The sequence below is a fragment of the Vitis riparia genome, chromosome 19, assembly GCF_004353265.1.
Source record: "Vitis riparia cultivar Riparia Gloire de Montpellier isolate 1030 chromosome 19, EGFV_Vit.rip_1.0, whole genome shotgun sequence".
Lineage (NCBI taxonomy): Eukaryota > Viridiplantae > Streptophyta > Magnoliopsida > Vitales > Vitaceae > Vitis > Vitis riparia.
Genome location: NC_048449.1, coordinates 1,427,134 through 1,444,669, shown reverse-complemented (window position 1 = coordinate 1,444,669; position 17,536 = coordinate 1,427,134). Strand labels below are relative to the sequence as shown.

Below are 17,536 nucleotides of genomic sequence, written 5' to 3'. Positions count from 1 at the left end.
GGTGAACCGAAATAAGAAGACTCAAAACGCGGAACAGAGAAGATGAAAGCCAACATCCACTGCTGACCATACCGCTTTTGACCTCCGGGAACTGGCCGGAACCCTCGCCGGAGTCTCTAAAAACCTTCACGGGAGCTTCAATGTCCGTTACTTCGATTGCGTAGAGGAACCAGAATGGGTTGTGCTGGATCGTCACAGACCAAAGGAGATGGTGAGGTTTATCATTGGCCTCGCGCTCTCTCTTTCGATTTTTTTCGTTTGGTTTCTGAGAAAAGAATGGAAAAGGAAAGAAAAATAATAGGAAAACTTTGAAGAATAATTCGTTTTTTTTTTTGGTTTTCGAGGAAACGCGGTGGCTGATTTTCTGTTGTTATCAGCAAGCAGACAGGGGATTAGGTTTTGATTTTCTTGATTCGATTGTCATTCTGTTTTATGAATTTGCTTAGCAACTTTGCTATTTCAAGATTCTGATTTTTAGAATGATGAAAATTTTGATTGGATTGATGAACTCCAGCATCGAGTGAATGACACAATTGCTTGAAAGTTAGACTTAGTAATTAATTTTTTTTAAAAATCTCGGTTGTCCAAATTTGGCTGTAAATTTAGTGGCTAAAGATCTGAGCGGGAAAGAAAAGGGCTGTGAGTTCGCAAATCAAAAGCAATCAAATGAATGAATCCATTATGCTCATAGAACTGTGGATGTGGGATTTAGTCTGCTGTAGTTTAGATGTCTTTTGATTAATTGTTTCCAGGTTGATCAATGTCAAGATTCTGTATCTAAGACCAGTTTATTTTGGCAAACAAATTGTAAATTTAGTATTTAGTTCTTTATGTTTTTTTCTTTTTCAGTATTGTTCGGTGGGCCAAAATCTGACATGTTAGCTTGGAAAAGGAATAGTCCACCATAGAATGTTCCCAATTGTTTAACCGCAGAAAACCATGATACTTGAACATTCCTCAAGGACAGTCCATCAGGCATGTCCAGAACTCAAACATGTAACCCTTCATTCATGGGTGGGAGAGTGCTATAAGATGGAGTTTTAACCCTGTGATTTTTTGCACTCCATTTTCGTAAATTTTAGGTAGCTCCTTTTTTCGTTAATTTTTGTTATATGAAATCAAACAAATGGAGTCTCCCCATCCCCGCCCTAAACTCTTGCCACCTGAGCAAGGACTCATGTGCACCATTTTTGTAAATTGTGAAACTTTTCTTACTGTTTAAAAATTTTGATAAAATAAATTCTTCTTATAAATTGGGTTTCAACCATCAACATGGGATTTCCCTTATCTTCTGTAGAAAAATTGGTGGTTCTTTTCATGTTATGCAGACTATTTATTTCCTTCCATGAAATAACAATCAATGAATACCCAGGATTGCAAAAGTGTTGAGGAAAAAAGGGGCAGTGTAAGACAAGATTCCTTTCCATTATATTCTATTCATGGTCCAGCCCCCAGTGCCTAGTTTAGGTGGGAGGTGCTGGGATGGGGATATGGGAGATTTCAGTTTGATCCAAGGTTAAAATAGATGTGTACCTATCTAAAAAATATTCTTTTCATCATTTAGTCATCACATGACATTAGATCCTATGGAACCTATGCTATCAAATACCTAGTGCCCTTGTTTTACCTGAAATTTCTTTGATCACTAGACAAGCAGTACTATCAGATTGACAATCCTGACTAATATACTGATATATTTAAGTTATATAATCCTGATGATTTGCAAAAATATTCTTTTCATCATTTAGTCATTACGCGACATGAGATCCTATGGAACCTATGCTATCAAATACCTAGTGCCCTTGTTTTACCTGAAATTTCAGAGATCGCTAGATGAGCAGTACTATCAGATTGACAATCCTGACTAATATACTGATATATTTAAGTTATATAATCCTGATGATTTGCTAATATAACAGTTGCTATTTATTGATTATCACAGGGACTGTAAAGAAGATACGGAAGCCAAAGCCTTGGAAGAATCCTCAACCGCTTACAAAAACTCAGCTCATGCAGATGCGTGATGAATTTTGGGACACGGCTCCTCACTATGGTGGCCAGAAAGGTAGTGTCCCTAGGAATGTGTAATGACTAATGATTGGCACCAAAATGTATTGGGTGTTCATTGATTTTTGGCATACCTAGCATAAATTTGAGCATGAAGATATTTCCATCATATTTATGTATGTGAAAACAAAGATAAACAATCTTTGTTGAAAAAGATGAAGCAACTTTCTCATTTTTAGGCAAAAGTGATTCAAACAAATCGGTGCTGATTTATGTGTAAACCACTTCAAGGTCAACACTGTTGAACAAATCCCGTAAAATCGCCATGTCATGATTCATGCATGGATTTTTCTCCTCAATATTACAGATTCAACATCAGGAAACTACTTTCATGTAGCATAATTAGTTGTAAAGGAGAAACCCCTACAGAATCTGTGGATTGAGCTCAATAAACCAGGCTCAAATCTTTTGTGATTGCTTTTATCACCTTGAGGGGCCAACTGGAGGAGGGTTCACCAGAGTTTTTGTGATTGACTCCACATGTTAAAGTGCAGTTATATTGATGATTGAATTGCAAGAGTAATGATAATCTTCCTATCAAAAAAAAGAGTAATGATAATCTTACTTCTAAACAAGAGCAATTTTCTTGACGTGGACTGTAGTACAATCAATTGATAAAACACTATATCCTATTATTTTGACATGGTGGAGATTCTCTTGAATTTATCCTGTAATTTTCCCTTGACATTGATTGCTTTCTAAATTAAATTGTAGGTTGACTTCTATTGATTGTTTACTTAACTTTGATTACTTTTTGATGTTTTTTCCTTTTGTGATTGCTCATTGTTCATTTAACTTGCAAGAGGCAAGGATTTTTTTCTTTTCCTTGAATTAATCCTGTAATTTTCTTCCTTTTGTTTCTTGTTTTTTTGGGGTTGGATTTTTTATGAATCAGGAAATGATATTTTTGCTTAATGCATACCCTTAAGAGTGAATGGTTAATGAGCCTTGTAGGGTGATGTATGGTAAAAAATATTACCTACCAATACAAAAGAAGCAAAGTTCTGGTCCTGATTTGCTCTCTCATGTGTGGTAACCTCCGTTATCTGTTTTGATTAGGGTTTTTTTTTTCCACACGCACACGCACAGATATTTCCCATTTTTAATATCTAAAACATATTTATGACTTCTCTAGTCAATGTTCATAATTTTAAATGGTAACCCATTTAAGACAGATTAGGTGGCTATTTGTACTTTTAACCAACAATGGGCAATAGCAGCACCAAGCTCCAAGCTGGTTCACTTCAAGAAAGAAAATTCATTCTAAACTGTGTTAGAGTAAGATGCTGAATGTTTTATATTGTTCAGTCCCTTGGTTTAAGTTTTTTGTTTCCTAAAATTTTGCAATTGTTCTTTCACAGTCTCAGGATTTTGCTTCCAGTGTTATTTCTTGTTTTATTATTGGGAAGCTTGGTTTCTAATCTTCTGGAATCGAGCTTATAAAAAAATTCTAAAATTACATAAAGTGTAGAGGTATTCCTTAGGACCTATTAGCTCACATGACTCTTGCTTATATGCTTCTTCAGGCTTTAGCACATTTTCTTATGTGTTCTTGTGTGTGCTATTCTCTTTCTTGTCAACACTTTTTGCTTCCCACTTCTTTGTTTTCTCATATTTTTGGAGTCCTTGTCTGCACTCTAGTTTAGAAAGAGATGGAATCATCTCCATTCCTTTTATAGACAGAGGCGATGTCATTGTAATTTTTCTTTTTATCTTCTTTTGATAAGAAACAAGAAATTGTATTGATAAGACACAGACGAACCATCTACAAAGACAAACTAAGCTCATAGGCTGAAAACTGAACCAGAGTGAATAAAACCACAAATTCCTCATGTGGAAGAAAATCTCCTTCAAGGACTATCCTCCTCAGCTAGTGGGAGAGCGTCCAAGGACCTTCCTTCCCAGAAGAAAGAAAATAACCGCCAAGATCCCCTTCAATTTGAAGGCTTCTAATGCTCACATCTAAATGCTAGGACCAGCCCTCCTGAAGTTCTAAGAGCTCGGCTTCAATAGCCATCCTGTTGTGTGATCTTCTCACACATAATTTTGTGTGTGAATCTAAGCCTCATTTTAGATCTAGTGAGACTAATTTTCATTAAAAGTAGATTACTTTCCCAGAAATATGCTTGACATACCTTTCATGAGGGGTTTCACATATTCATGTTGGTTTAGCTGAATCATGCTTATATTACTATGTCACTTGCTACTTCTTTAACTGGAGAACTTGATTTTATCTTGTCATTGTCTCTTGTTAGTATTACAAGATCAAAAATATTAATATCATTTTCCTCAACTCTAGAGATCTGGGATGCACTTCGAGCTGCTGCTGAAGCTGATCTAACCCTTGCACAAGCAATTGTGGACAGCGCAGGGTCATTGTTCAAAGTGCCGATTTGACAATTTGCTATGATGAAAGAGGTACCTATCCATTTGCATTCCTTCCTGTTTCTGTGGCAAGTATTTCCCGTAGTTTTTCAATATAAAAGTACTCTATTTTCATTTCTCTCTGCCCTAAAACTCCATCAACAATGCCATACAAAACCTTGCTGCAGGTGCAAAATATGAACTACCCCATTATGTTTTGAGTGAGCCAACCAACTTGATTCGAGACGGTTGAAAACCGAGAGGGTAAACAGCACCATCCCATGCACAAGATTGAATGTAAATCTTGTACATCAATTCTCTCATTCTCCTCCAAATCAATCATAAGGTAGGGTTCCCTTTGATGCCATTCCATCTGGATCTCCTCTGACTTGTCTTATGTTGCTGGATTTTCATAACAAACCAGAAAGCAAAAACTATTTGGTGGTTCTTCTGAAACATCTTAGTTTTTTTTTTCAAGAGTTATTTGTTCTTTGATTTGCTTCTTGGTGGTCTAGTAATAGGTGGTGTTATTAGTTGTTTTTATTTTCTGAACTCAGTCCTTTAATAACCCGAGTTTCGCTTTCAAGTGATCATTTGTGCTCCCATGAAAAGGGCAATTGAGAAGAACTTCTACAGCTATTAAGCTTTGGTGGAAATGTAAATGAAGTGCTGGCATTCCCACAATGGTATAAGCCCTAAAATGATTGGGAAACCCAAATAGAAATGGAAGTGAGGCCAGTGTTTTAATTGTATCGAATTTTTTTCTTTCTTTTTTTTTGGTTTTTCGGGTTTAAACTTGAATGAATTATTATCCTCATAATTTACCATGAATATTGTGGTGACATGCAGCATAGTTGAGTTAAGCTATTGGTCTTCAGGTTAGAAAATGGACTTATTTGGCCTGCAAATCTTACTCTACCAAGTTCAACGTTCATTTTATTTGTCAGAAACCAAATATATACCTTTCAGTTTATGACAAATACAGAAAAGAACGAGCAATCCTTTCAAGATATACAGTTGTTGATCAAAAAGTAGAAATATCTGTTGCTCCACAAATCATACTACTATCTTCACAGACTATAAACATACTAAGCAATTTACAAACTACAAAAACCAAGTACATAGTTAATTTTGAGATGTATATATTTCTTGTTACCCTGCCTTACATTGTGGATTTACGTAACAGTTAGAAACTTTTTAGTCATGTTGGTAGTTTATAATGGTTCTAAAGCTCTATGACTGGAAGTCTTGGGTTCGAGTCTCTAATGGTTCTAAAGCTTTAATTGATTAGGCCCTTGAGGTATGACTCGAATGATAAAGGGTTGGGTAGGTTTGTGGGAAGTTTCATATTCAAGTCCAATACGGTAAAAAAAAAAGGGTCATTTGATTTTCAATTTGTAAATTTAAACCTCCACACTTTTTTCGTGCTCACAAAAATAGCATTCTCTTTTAAAACTTAGTTGTAAATAATCAGAATAATGAAGTATATTTATATATGAAAAATGAGTTGCTTTTCAAGCTCAAACATGAGGGAATGAATTTATAAATTATCAATCATTTTATACCTTTTAATCAATTAATTCTAAAAACAAAGCTCTAATTGGCTACAGGTCTTACGTTCGAGTCTCAAGTTGGAGTTTCTAGGTATGTCATCCATCTATATAGTTTGTGTGATATGTGGTCTGCGTCTTCGGTCGTCATAGCATCTATCCATTCACTGCGAACTCCAAACCTTAGATTGTAGCAAAACTGTGGTTCAATACAAGAGGAACAAAGGTAGTACAATTCAAAATTTTATGGTATTTGCAGCAGCATCTATAACAGAAACTGGTAATGATCCCTTCATCTTTTCAAAGAGGGATGATGGTCTAAAGAGGCTAAAATGAAAGAATGACTTTTTGCGATCCAGCCTCTACAAATCTTTCAAAGAATGAGAAATCATGCGCTTTGCCAATGTCCATTGGGATTGTTGTTGGCCTTTTCTTCTTCTTATTATTATTTTTGATAAATAATAGATTATATTAAAATCGCCAAAAGAATATGGTTATCGATCTAGTGGTCATGTTTAAAAGTGCTTTTCTGAATGCAATTTCCGATTTTATTTTTTTTTGCTTAAAAAATCCGTTATAACTGGAGTAGGCCACATTTGGGAATTTTTACGCCTAATTGGAGCGTTTTTTTAGAATAGTTATTTAAAGACAACTAAGAACACGGCAAATTTATTGTAAATAACAATCTATTTTCCAAATTAAATTCTTAAAGGTTGTCAAATGTGTTTTTTGAATTAAAAACCTATTTTCAAGACCACTTCCCAAACAAAACATTAGGACCCGCTTATCAAAGTTTTAAAACATACCTCTGTAAAATCAACGATTCTTCAAAAAATAATTACAATTCTCCTTCTCTAAAATATTTTCAAATGTTTATAGAAGCATTCTGCATATAAACACCTAAGAAATGACCCGATTCTCATCAAATCTAAATTTTACCAAAAATATTTTTCTAGTCGGAAAACCTTTTTCTTCTCTTTTAGAACAGACCACTGTTTTTAAAGAGTTGTCGAGCAAACCATTGTTTACAAATCCTTCAAAATTTGCTTTTGGAGTTCAAAACACTGCTTTTAGAACACAGAAAGCTCTCCGAACGTATAGATGTGGTCAGTTCCGTTCAAATCAATGGCATGAAAAACAAGGGCAAATACAATTACTAAGACCATTAACAAGCTTTAAATACCAACCAGGATGGAGACCAACTATGACGAAGATAACAAATATAAAAGAAAAAAGCAAAAAAAAAAAAAAAACAAAAATGGAAGAAACTAAGCAGAACCCTAAATTACAAGAGCAACTAGTATTTTAAGAAACTTCAGATTCAGTAAGATGCAGAGGAGCCTCCTTTGACAGTGGGTACTTGCCTGAGTTCCAAAGATTTTCCCCTCAAACCCTCTTGAAGAATGACATGATATTTCCCTGCTTAGGATCTTTCGAATTTCCTGCTTTCTTGCTTCCTGCTTTGCCTGTTGCATTAGAAGGGGCGGTGTTTCCCACTGCTGGCGATTTCTTAGCAGGAGGGGGCCTGAATTCATAAACCAGTGGTAAGAGGTCTGCCATTAGGCATTAGCTGAAGCTTTCACCAATTTATACACGGTGACTGTGTTTCTGACTAGAGTAAGATCAGAAACTAAGAAATAATTATAAAATTTAGGAAAATGAGTCTAACCTGTTAGCCGCATTGGTGACTATACTATTTTCAGATTTCTTTGTCTCATTGCTGTCAGCTTTCTTCGTCTCTGCCTCACCCTCCCAGACTACCTCGGTTACTAGAGCAAAATAATAAAAACATTAAATAAAAAAACAAAAATGAAGAGGATATACTGATCAGAAAACAAGAGAATAACATTGAGGTTAGGGTAAATAGGATAGACTGGTTGGTTTTAACACAGCATGTCCAAGAACACTGTTCTCTTTTCCATTGACAAAGTCAGTTTTAACACAGCATATCCTATAAAAAGAATAGACAGAAGATATTTTATTTGAGGCTCTCAAGGCACATAAACACATACATACAAAGGCCATGTCCTGGAAGCACCTAAAGGAGTATAAATTTTTATAAAATTCTTAATTAGTTTAAATCATGAAGAAGTTAAAAGCACTACCATAATATTAGGGAATCATCCAGAGAAAATTTCTAAAATATGGGTGTCTATTAGAAGCAGTACTAGGATGAGTAACCGACAAAATTTAAGATTTATCAAACGATATCAATTAAAATACCATACCCTTTTAATTAAAAGAACCACCAAGAACATAAACAAGCCTCCTGAGAATAGAGGGATATTTGGCTGAGCATGATTTTACCTTCTCTCCCACGCTCATCTATCCGTGTTTTCATCACTTTCCTTCTTTTAGGAGAATTCGGAGCAGCATCTGTCACTTTATCCTTCTTATTTACATCAATTTCAGGAACTCCACCTGCAATCTTGTCTGAAGAGGAAATCCCATTGTTCTTGCCTTTGCTGAGAACTGAAGAATCTTCCCTTGGTGATAGGTTAGATTCTCTATTAGATGATTTCTCTTCCTTGACCTTTGGTTTATCTTGTTTTTGCTGGTCAAAATTCAAATTGATTTTGTCAGGAACCAAAGGTTTAGGACTTTGTTTTGAAACTATACATGATTTCCCTTTTGGAGGATCTGGTGATGCCAAATTGACTGCATCTTCAAACTCCTCTTCTTCATCTGAGAAATCAAAAACAACTCTCCTCTTTCTACCACCATCACCATTGGAGGCTCTCTTAAAATTGGCATCTTGACCATCTTCATCACTGCTCGCACCTTCTACAGCTTCACGAGCACAAATTTGAGCTTCTGCGCTAACTAAAGACAGTAAAAGGTAAAAAATTTCAGCAAAGAACAAAAGATAGTAGAACAGAAATTTGTTTTACTAAAATGCATGACAGAAAAGAATTCAAAATACAAGTTTTTCATGATAGTCAAAGAAGAGAATGTTTCAGTTTTCTTTAATCACAAATGACAAAAGCAAAAGGAAACCAAGGAATTGGATTTGCAATGAATTTACCAACATCCACTGGGGCACAACTGGGCTTTGACTTTACAGATGCACGCCCCCACATATTTGCCAATGAGCCTTCAGTTCCAGAACTTTTATCATTCTGGCCTTTCTTTTTATTAGCAGGCGGTGGAGGAGCTTTTCCTTTATCTGCAGGAGGCTTGCTAGCTTGATCATGAGCTCTGGTGCCATTACTTTCATCTTTGACATCTGTTACCACACTGGGAGACTGCAAACTGACTTTTGGGCTTGATTGCTGTACTTTTCTTTCCTGAGGCTGTTGAACAGCTATGGTTTGAGGTGCAGAAATGCTTTTGGATGGACCCGGCAATCCTGTAGTTTTGGGCTGTGAAGCCACATTGCTGACAGGTGCTCCCTCAGCAATGCGCTTGACAAAAGAATTGGAAATTCCACAGAACCTGAACAAACAAAGCTATGTGCATCACTAGAGGAGCCATAATTTGATTCATGAATACTTCATACAATGTACATCAATTTTAATATTGACCCAGATAAGTTTATTCACAAGTTCATATGCCTTCATGACATGTCACATTATCATTATTAGTTTTATCTTTTTTATGTGCAGGAACATCTAGGAAGGAAATAAGTTATCTACACGAACATGTAGGAACTATTAATGTGCAACTATCCTAACTTTGACATCATAAATTTCCTGATACTCTTGGATGTGACAGGACGATGGCACTTCACTTCTACGTATAGGTAAAATAACAATTTGGTATGCCACTTAAAAATACCTCTTTACTCAAAGAAAACAAGGAAAAAAAAATGAGCTGCCTGTTAGTTTGATAACCATGGTGACCAAGTTTAACAACTACAGTAACTACCTAAGCTCTAAACAGCAGCAGGATTTTTTACCAGATAACCACTGACTCCTTGTGATATGAAAAAATATCTTTATCAGCTCCCCTTCATTAGTAACAATTTTACCACTCATAATGATGGGGCAGTGCCAGGCAGCAAGATTTAAAAGACATCAGCATTTTGGTAATGACATCTCACTCAATATTACATGGAAAAGAAGGCAATAGAGATTTCTATCAAACTTTGAAGTAGCAAGTAGAAAGTGCTTCATAACAAGGCAAGCAATCGTAAATTTCTTTAACAATTTATAAAAAAATCTGTTCAAGAAATAGAATTACTGGAAATTCAACAGCCTACAAAAAATAAAAATTTTACTCCCTGGAAGACCTAAAGGCTGTATTAACCTTTCAATTTTCTCAGTTATAACTTATGTGAGGATAAGTACGCCTGACCTGAAATAATAGAAGGAACCAAAATACAGAAACTATCTTACCTGTTATCTCTCAAGCAATTATCAACTGCGAAGGGCTGCTTAAAAAGCTCTTCTGCTTGCACAAATTCAGCATTCCAAAGTGCAGCTGGATCCTTTGGAATGCAAGCTTGCACACTATAAACCTGAACCGAGCAATGGCCATCAAATTCCTGTTTTGCTTCTGCATTAAAGCGAGGATAAGATAGTCCCATATTAATTCCTCTTCCTTCGGGTGGCAACAAAATAACCATATGTCAAGTGACAGTACAGAAATAAACAAGAACAAGCACTTCAATAATATAAGACAATTTACCTCAATCTAGCTTATAGCTTTATTTTTAGAAAAAAGTAAGCAAAAACATCTCAGTTTTGAGGAAGGTGCAAGGATTTGATATCTGTCAACTAATTAACATGTTCCCTTTTTTTTATAAGAAATTATACTTGTACTAAATAAAACAATAAATTTCAAATATAGATAGGTGGTCCTTCCAAAAAACAGAAGAAATGCTAGCATGACTAAAAAAAATAGAGATGCACAGTGGCCCATAAAACCCCAACTTCCTAACCTAATGCAAGTTAATTAATTAATATGTTACCACCAACCAAAACAATGATGATAAGCATAGAAAACTAGAAATGATTTAAGGAATAAACAGCTTGTACCCTATGCATTTCCATCAACTCCGGAATGCAACCTTTTATAAAGGAATGTATCATCATTTTCCTGTATTGTGCTTGGAAGACCATGGCTTTTCAATGAAAGAGTACAACACGATGGCTATAAGAATATTTATATACTTATGCATGGACATGGGAAGATTCTTCATCCAATGAAGGAAATTCCACAATCTAACCAATAGGTGGAGAACTCAATAGTCTTTAAACCAAAATAACTGTCAAATACTCCCATTAAGAAACAATTCGAAGTTACAAGTAAGGAGAAAGAAGTTGTCGATAAAAATCTAGTATGCAAGACGTGATGGAACTGATACCAAAATAATTTGTAAGACAACCATAGAATGGTTGTCTACAATCAAAGAGGTGGGGTTAGGGTTTCGATCTTTTAGGATTTAAGGAGAGGAATGAAGAATAATAATTTATGGTGGCAGAAAAAGGTAAAATAAAATATAAGGAAAAAAATTAAAGAAGATGTAAAACCTTATAATCTCACTAGGGCCTTCTAGGAATATCACTTAAAAGAAAATCAATGAAATCTCACCATTAAGAATTACAAGGTATGTAAAGAAAAACTTAATAATATTGATCATCACTACTTAATCTCATTTGACATCAATTAGCCTTATTTTTAGGCTTTAGAAAATACTAGAATTTCAATAAAACCATGAAAAAGTAAACTTAACTTATGAAGTAACTAATTTGAACTCTTATTCCTTTCCTAAAACTATCAAATCTTCTGAAAAAATTAGAAAATTCCTTTTTAAAATTAAAAACTTACTTTATAGAAACTTCTTGTAATAAAATTTCTAATAAAGAAAACTTCTAGATTCTAAGAACTAAATATAAAAACTTTAGAATAAAATTTTATTTTAGGAAATTTAGAGCTTCTTTTAAAAGAGAATTCAAAAACTTCTCAAATTCTAAATAAAACTCAAATACTAACTAATTACGACACTTAAAATTACCTAAGTACCTTAATTAAGTAATTTAAGATACTTTTGGTCTTTTATTGAGTAGATCATAGAGGTTCATCTTCATCAATTCCCCTAAACTTGGAAATAAAATTCGACCTTGAGTTTTAATGCCTTTCCACAGTCAATGGAAATCCTGAGCAATATCTGCCATCCTTCTTCCATTCTTTCTCTATTGATGTACATCAATGAATTGGTAATGCGAAACAAATAACTTATCATTCAAACCTTGTGAATTGGCAAGTTAATAAATTGTCTATGGAAGACTTTATTCAAGCAAGGTGGAGCCTTTTTAGAGTTCCATGCTTATTAACTCCTAAACAGGATGAGTTATATGAATGATTAGTCATGATCTTTGGATTAACCAATGCACCAAGCAAATTTGTGCAAGTCTTGACATGTGCTAATATTGAAGAGTATATACACATAGTTTATACGCATATTCATGGTCATTTAGGGTTTGTCCAAGGAGGAGGAAGTTCAATGCTTGAATTTCCAAGGCAAGAAATTGTTACAAGCAATTTGAAAATTCTAGAATCCTACAATGTTGTGAAAAAGAACACCGAAAGGACTACTTCTATAATATTTTCTTTTTAATGGAAGGCTTTATTGTAATGCTTTGAAAAGATTAATTTCCAAGTTCTAAAATCATGTTTTAGTTAAAGAGATTTTGAAATCCTTTAAAACATTAGCAAAAAATGAACTTGAAGAACGCTTAGAAGATCTCAATTGATGGTTGTATCTAATAATGAATTTATAAGGTTCTAATGAAGAGTTCTTTGTTCTACGCTATCAATTCATTCATGTAGGTCAACAGAGAAAGAAAAGGTGGAAGACATCGCTTGGGATTTTCATTGACCATGGAAAATCACTAAAACTTGAGGTGGAGTTTTTTCCCAAGTTGGAGGGAATTGATCCAAGATCTACTCAAGAAAGGAATGAAGGAATAAAAATGTCTTAAATTGCTTAATTAAGGGCATTTAGATAATTTTGTAGTTTTGAAGGCGTCATGACTAGTTAGTAATTGGTATTTGAGTTTTATTTAGAATTTGGAAAGTTTTTGAATTCTCTTTAAAAGAAACTCAACTTTTTATTTTCTAAAATAAAATTTTTATTCTAAAGTTTCTATTTTGAGTCCTTAAAATCTAGAAGTCTTCTTTATTAGAAACTTTATCGCAAGAAGTTTTTATAATTAAATAGTGATGATCAATAATATTAAGTTTTTCTTTGTATACCTTGCAATTCTCAATGGTGAGATTCCATTGATTTTCTTCCAAGAGAGATTCCTAGAAGGCCTTAGTGAGATTCTAAGATTTTACATCTTTATCTTTCTTTCCTTATATTTTATTTTACTTTTCTCCAATGCCATAAATTTTTGTTCCTCATTTCTCTCCTTAAACCCTAAAAAATTATACCCTAACCACCTATTTAACTGTAGACAATCATTCTACGGTTATCCTATGTCAAGAAGGAAACTCCTAAAAGTAACAATTCATTTGGCAAGTCAAAATAAAATCGATGCCTAGTGCAAACAAAATAACAGGGCAAGGAATCTACAGAAAAAGTTATGTTTCTTGAATGATAGAAAATAGTTAGTTTCTTGGATAAAAAACATAAGAACTCAAATACCATTATGCAAAATGAAATCAAGGAAGGAGAAAGAAAGTTTTGAGAAAAGGGAAAGAGGGCGTTAATGGGAATGCCATAATGCAAAATCTTTGAATTTTGGTAGTTCTTAGAGCCTGTTGAAGCACCAATTCCCATGAAGATGCAGGGAACTCATACTCATGCTAGGACTTGTCACAGAAAAGTAGTTGTATGATTGCAACGTTCCCTTCATGCTGAAACCCAAAATATGTGTCAAGAAGCCTAAATTTATATCAAATAAATGCAAATACAATAGACAAAAAGAAGTCATACCAAGGAAAATAACAATGGAATCTGAACTTAAAGAAAGAAACTTTTTTTATAAGAAAAAGTGGCATGATTTGGGATATCAAGAAGAGCAATAAAGTCCAACAGTTCAATAAAAGATATGGCTCTGAATAGAGTGAGAACAGCAGAAAGGATTTGTGTACTTAAAAAACCTAATCTTCAAGTTGGAGAAAAAATTTAGCATTCTGGAAATATATGACATTTCAATAGAAAATCTAACCTGCAAGTTTAGGTTCAGAAACAAGCCTTATATGGTAAACTGGAGGATCATTCTTCAACCAGCCAGACAAAGTATATACTACTTCCAACCCACCTCCATGTTTTTCAACAAACTCATGAAGCAACCTAAACACAACAAGAGCAACTATTTTTGTATGAGGAAAAAATAGTAATAATAACTACAAGTCCATTCTTGATATGCCCACTCTTACCTTTTTGCCACATTTGATGTCACCAAAAAACTACGACTCAGCCACTTGTAGGAAACCTGAGAAGCAAACATGAAAAGTTACTAACACAATTCAAATCAGAATACCGCTGCACAAGAAGACATATCTGGCTCCAACACATGAGGGCATCAGTTGAAAGGGCAGATAATGTAAACAGGTATGCAACGTTTGGTGTCACCAAGTCTATGAAAAGCATCAACCTCTAACTGTAATGGATAATAAAATCTCACAAAAATTTGCAAGGAAGGATCCAAAATGGGATAGTACGAAGAGCAACACAATGGCACACATGGTAGCACCATGTGAATGTTATCCCAAGAGTTACATAAAAGGATCAAAAAAGGGATAGCACAAAGACCCCTCACTGTTGATCATAATCGATAAAAATGTTATATTATATGGTTCTTATGGAGGGAAAGTACATTTAACGTTAAATTTCTGCGGAGTTTATTTTAAAAAGACATTACATAAACATAACAATATTGCAAATTGCACATAAAATGCTATGTATGGATTAGAATTGGCCAGATTACCTGACACCTCAACTTAAGCCTATCTCTAAGTTGAAAAACTTCAATCCAAGCTTCTCAATTGGTTGGTTGGCTTGAGTTTATATTCAAGTTGCAGCCCTAATTTCACAATGGTAAAAAAATATATGCAACTAAAATGATGGGCAGCAGTGAGAATTTTTTTTTTAAAGAAACTGATCCTCCTCATTTTTACATACATAGAAGAAAATAAATGAAAACTAAATTTGTTGAGTCCACATTGAACATAAATTCAATGTCTTGATAGTGGGGAAAAAACATTTTCCAACTTCTTTTCCTTGGCAAACAAACAGAACAAATTAAGAGGTGCCTAACAAAAAGAGGGAGCACAACCCAAGTACACATCAAAAAAATTATTATCCAATTGTCATCTTCCAAACTCCACTTAACATCCTTTTGTAAGTCTAATTAGTAAAGAAAAACACTTATTGAAATTCCATGATGCAGGCGTAGAGCACAAAAAGAAAACCACTTTGACATGAGGGGAAAAAGACAAGAAGCATTACCAAACCAATTATAATGCTATAGTACCATTACAAGAGAATCAAAACAACACAACAACTGCAGTCGAATAAAACAACTCCATTTAAGTCATATCTCCATAGCAACTTTCTGAAGCACACAATTTCATCATGATTTAGTGCTCTTTATTCTCTAAATCGAAAGCTATACCACTAGAAATTGTCAGAAAACAAAATATCAGTTTCTAATTTAAATACAGAAACAACCTAAGATCCAAAAGTATGTAGAGTCTAGTATTGATTTAATCATAGAAAGGTTCTATAAAGAGGGATTTCATAAACAGTTTCTCAATTTCTAAACACTGCTTATCAAAAGACATGTGATCCAATTGAACCCAAATTCCATTACAGACCTCAAATTAAGGTATGCCACTGATATAGACTAACAAACATGAAATACATGCAACCCTCAACACAATTAAATAATACAATGTCTATCTGCATAGATCTTATAAATGCTAAAAGCTTAGCGATGTAGGACAAACTTAGAATGGTTGTCAACAATCAAATGGGTGGGCTAGGGTTTCAATCTTTTAGGCTATGTTTAGTTCCCATAAAATTTGAGGGAAAATGCAAGGGAAAGAAAATACAAAGGAAAAGTAGAAGGAAAGAAAATAAAAAATAGATTAAAAGTCGATAAATTATTTTTTTTGTTACTTCAAACTCATTTTATTTATTTTAACTTATCAATATAAATATTAAATAATTTAAAAATACATAAGTTTTTAATTATATTTGATTTTCTTTGATATTTTTCATAGGACAACCGAACATGAAAAAAATTTTCCTTTGCATTTTTTTCTTTCTTTCCTTAGTATTTTCTGGGAACCAAACATAACCTTAGGGTTTAAGGAGAGAAACAAGGAACAAAATTTCATGGCAACAGGAAAGAGTAAAACAGAAATAAAGAGAAAGAAAGATAAGAAAGAGAGACATAAACTTCAAAATCTCATTAAGGCTTTCTAAAAATCTCACCTAGAAGAAAATCAATGGAGTTTCACCATTGAAAAATGCAACGCATGCAAAATGAACTAATATTATTTAATCACTCTATCTTAGTTTAATTCAATTTGCCTTATTCATAGGTTTCTCTAAAAAATTCAAATTCTACTGGGATTCTAATAACCTATTAGGACTCTAATTCTAATTTTCCTATTATGATTCTAATAATTAACTACTCTGAATTTAATTCCAACTGATACTAAGTCACTTCAAGTTTATTTATTCTTTTCCTTCCAATCCTTCCCGTGAGTATAATTTAAGAGGCTTTCCCCCATCACTAGGTCAAAGGATGATCTCCTTTCGAAATCAATTATCAGGATTTCCCTTTCCTTATTCTTCTAATATCCAAACCTAGCCCTGTCGAACCACAGACAGTGAAACTCCTCTTAATAAAAGAACTCCTGCCTTATCCTCACGATTTTTGTCCATTAGCATTTTTTTCAACACAACCTGATGAAGAACCCTAAGAAATCACTCTAAATTTTTTTACAATTCATAATCTATAAGCCTAAATACCAGAATCAATATCCATGTTCCTCTGATTTAATTCAATCCCCTCTTTGTTTCTTTTCAATCGGAACCTGAAAAAAATCAATAAAATGGTTTTTCTCAAACACTCCAGTCTCCTTTGTTTTCCCAATACCTGTATACATTCACTTACGAACTCAAAAATTTATTGCAGAAACCAAACCCTCCGAACTGATTACACGGACTCGAAAAAATATATAAATAAATAAACAAAAACAGAACCAAGAATTGGAAAATTAACAGAAAAAATCCGACACAAATTCTACAAAGCAGATGAACATAAATTCTAAGGGAGAGGCGATTGTTGTTGTTACCACTTGAAGCTTATCGGAGACTAGGGCTTCGATCTCTTCGAGAATACCTAGGGTTTCGATATCGGCCATCTATTCTCCGGAGATAAGTATAGAATCCCCAGCGATATGCGTCAGATCTCCGGCGAGACGCGTCGGCGAAGGAAGAAGTTGAAGAGATTTTCCCTCCGGAATGGAAATCCTTTTCCCGCCATTATCTGCGTTTAGGTGGTTTTGTGGGGTTTATGTGGCACGTGTGCGATTTGGTGGCACGTGTTTTGTTTCAAACATCCAATATGCGAAGAGATGTAATCAGT

General features: G+C 34.2%; 1 protein-coding gene and 1 pseudogene across 1 annotated transcript; one reads left to right on the top strand and one right to left on the bottom strand.

The window, feature by feature from the left end:
* The first annotated feature begins 32 nt into the window (after positions 1–32).
* LOC117908573 lies at positions 33–5,294 on the top strand (annotated as a pseudogene).
* A 1,801-nt stretch (positions 5,295–7,095) lies between these two features.
* LOC117908470 (DNA polymerase delta subunit 3-like) lies at positions 7,096–17,460 on the bottom strand. The gene is made up of 8 exons (XM_034822067.1): positions 17,244–17,460; positions 14,313–14,368; positions 14,102–14,226; positions 10,319–10,478; positions 9,007–9,416; positions 8,289–8,804; positions 7,651–7,750; positions 7,096–7,506 (listed from the first exon to the last, which is right to left on the bottom strand). The coding sequence occupies exons 1-8, from the start codon at positions 17,310–17,312 to the stop codon at positions 7,368–7,370; spliced, it is 1,575 nt and encodes a 524-aa protein (XP_034677958.1). The 5' UTR covers positions 17,313–17,460; the 3' UTR covers positions 7,096–7,367.
* Positions 17,461–17,536: the final 76 nt, after the last annotated feature.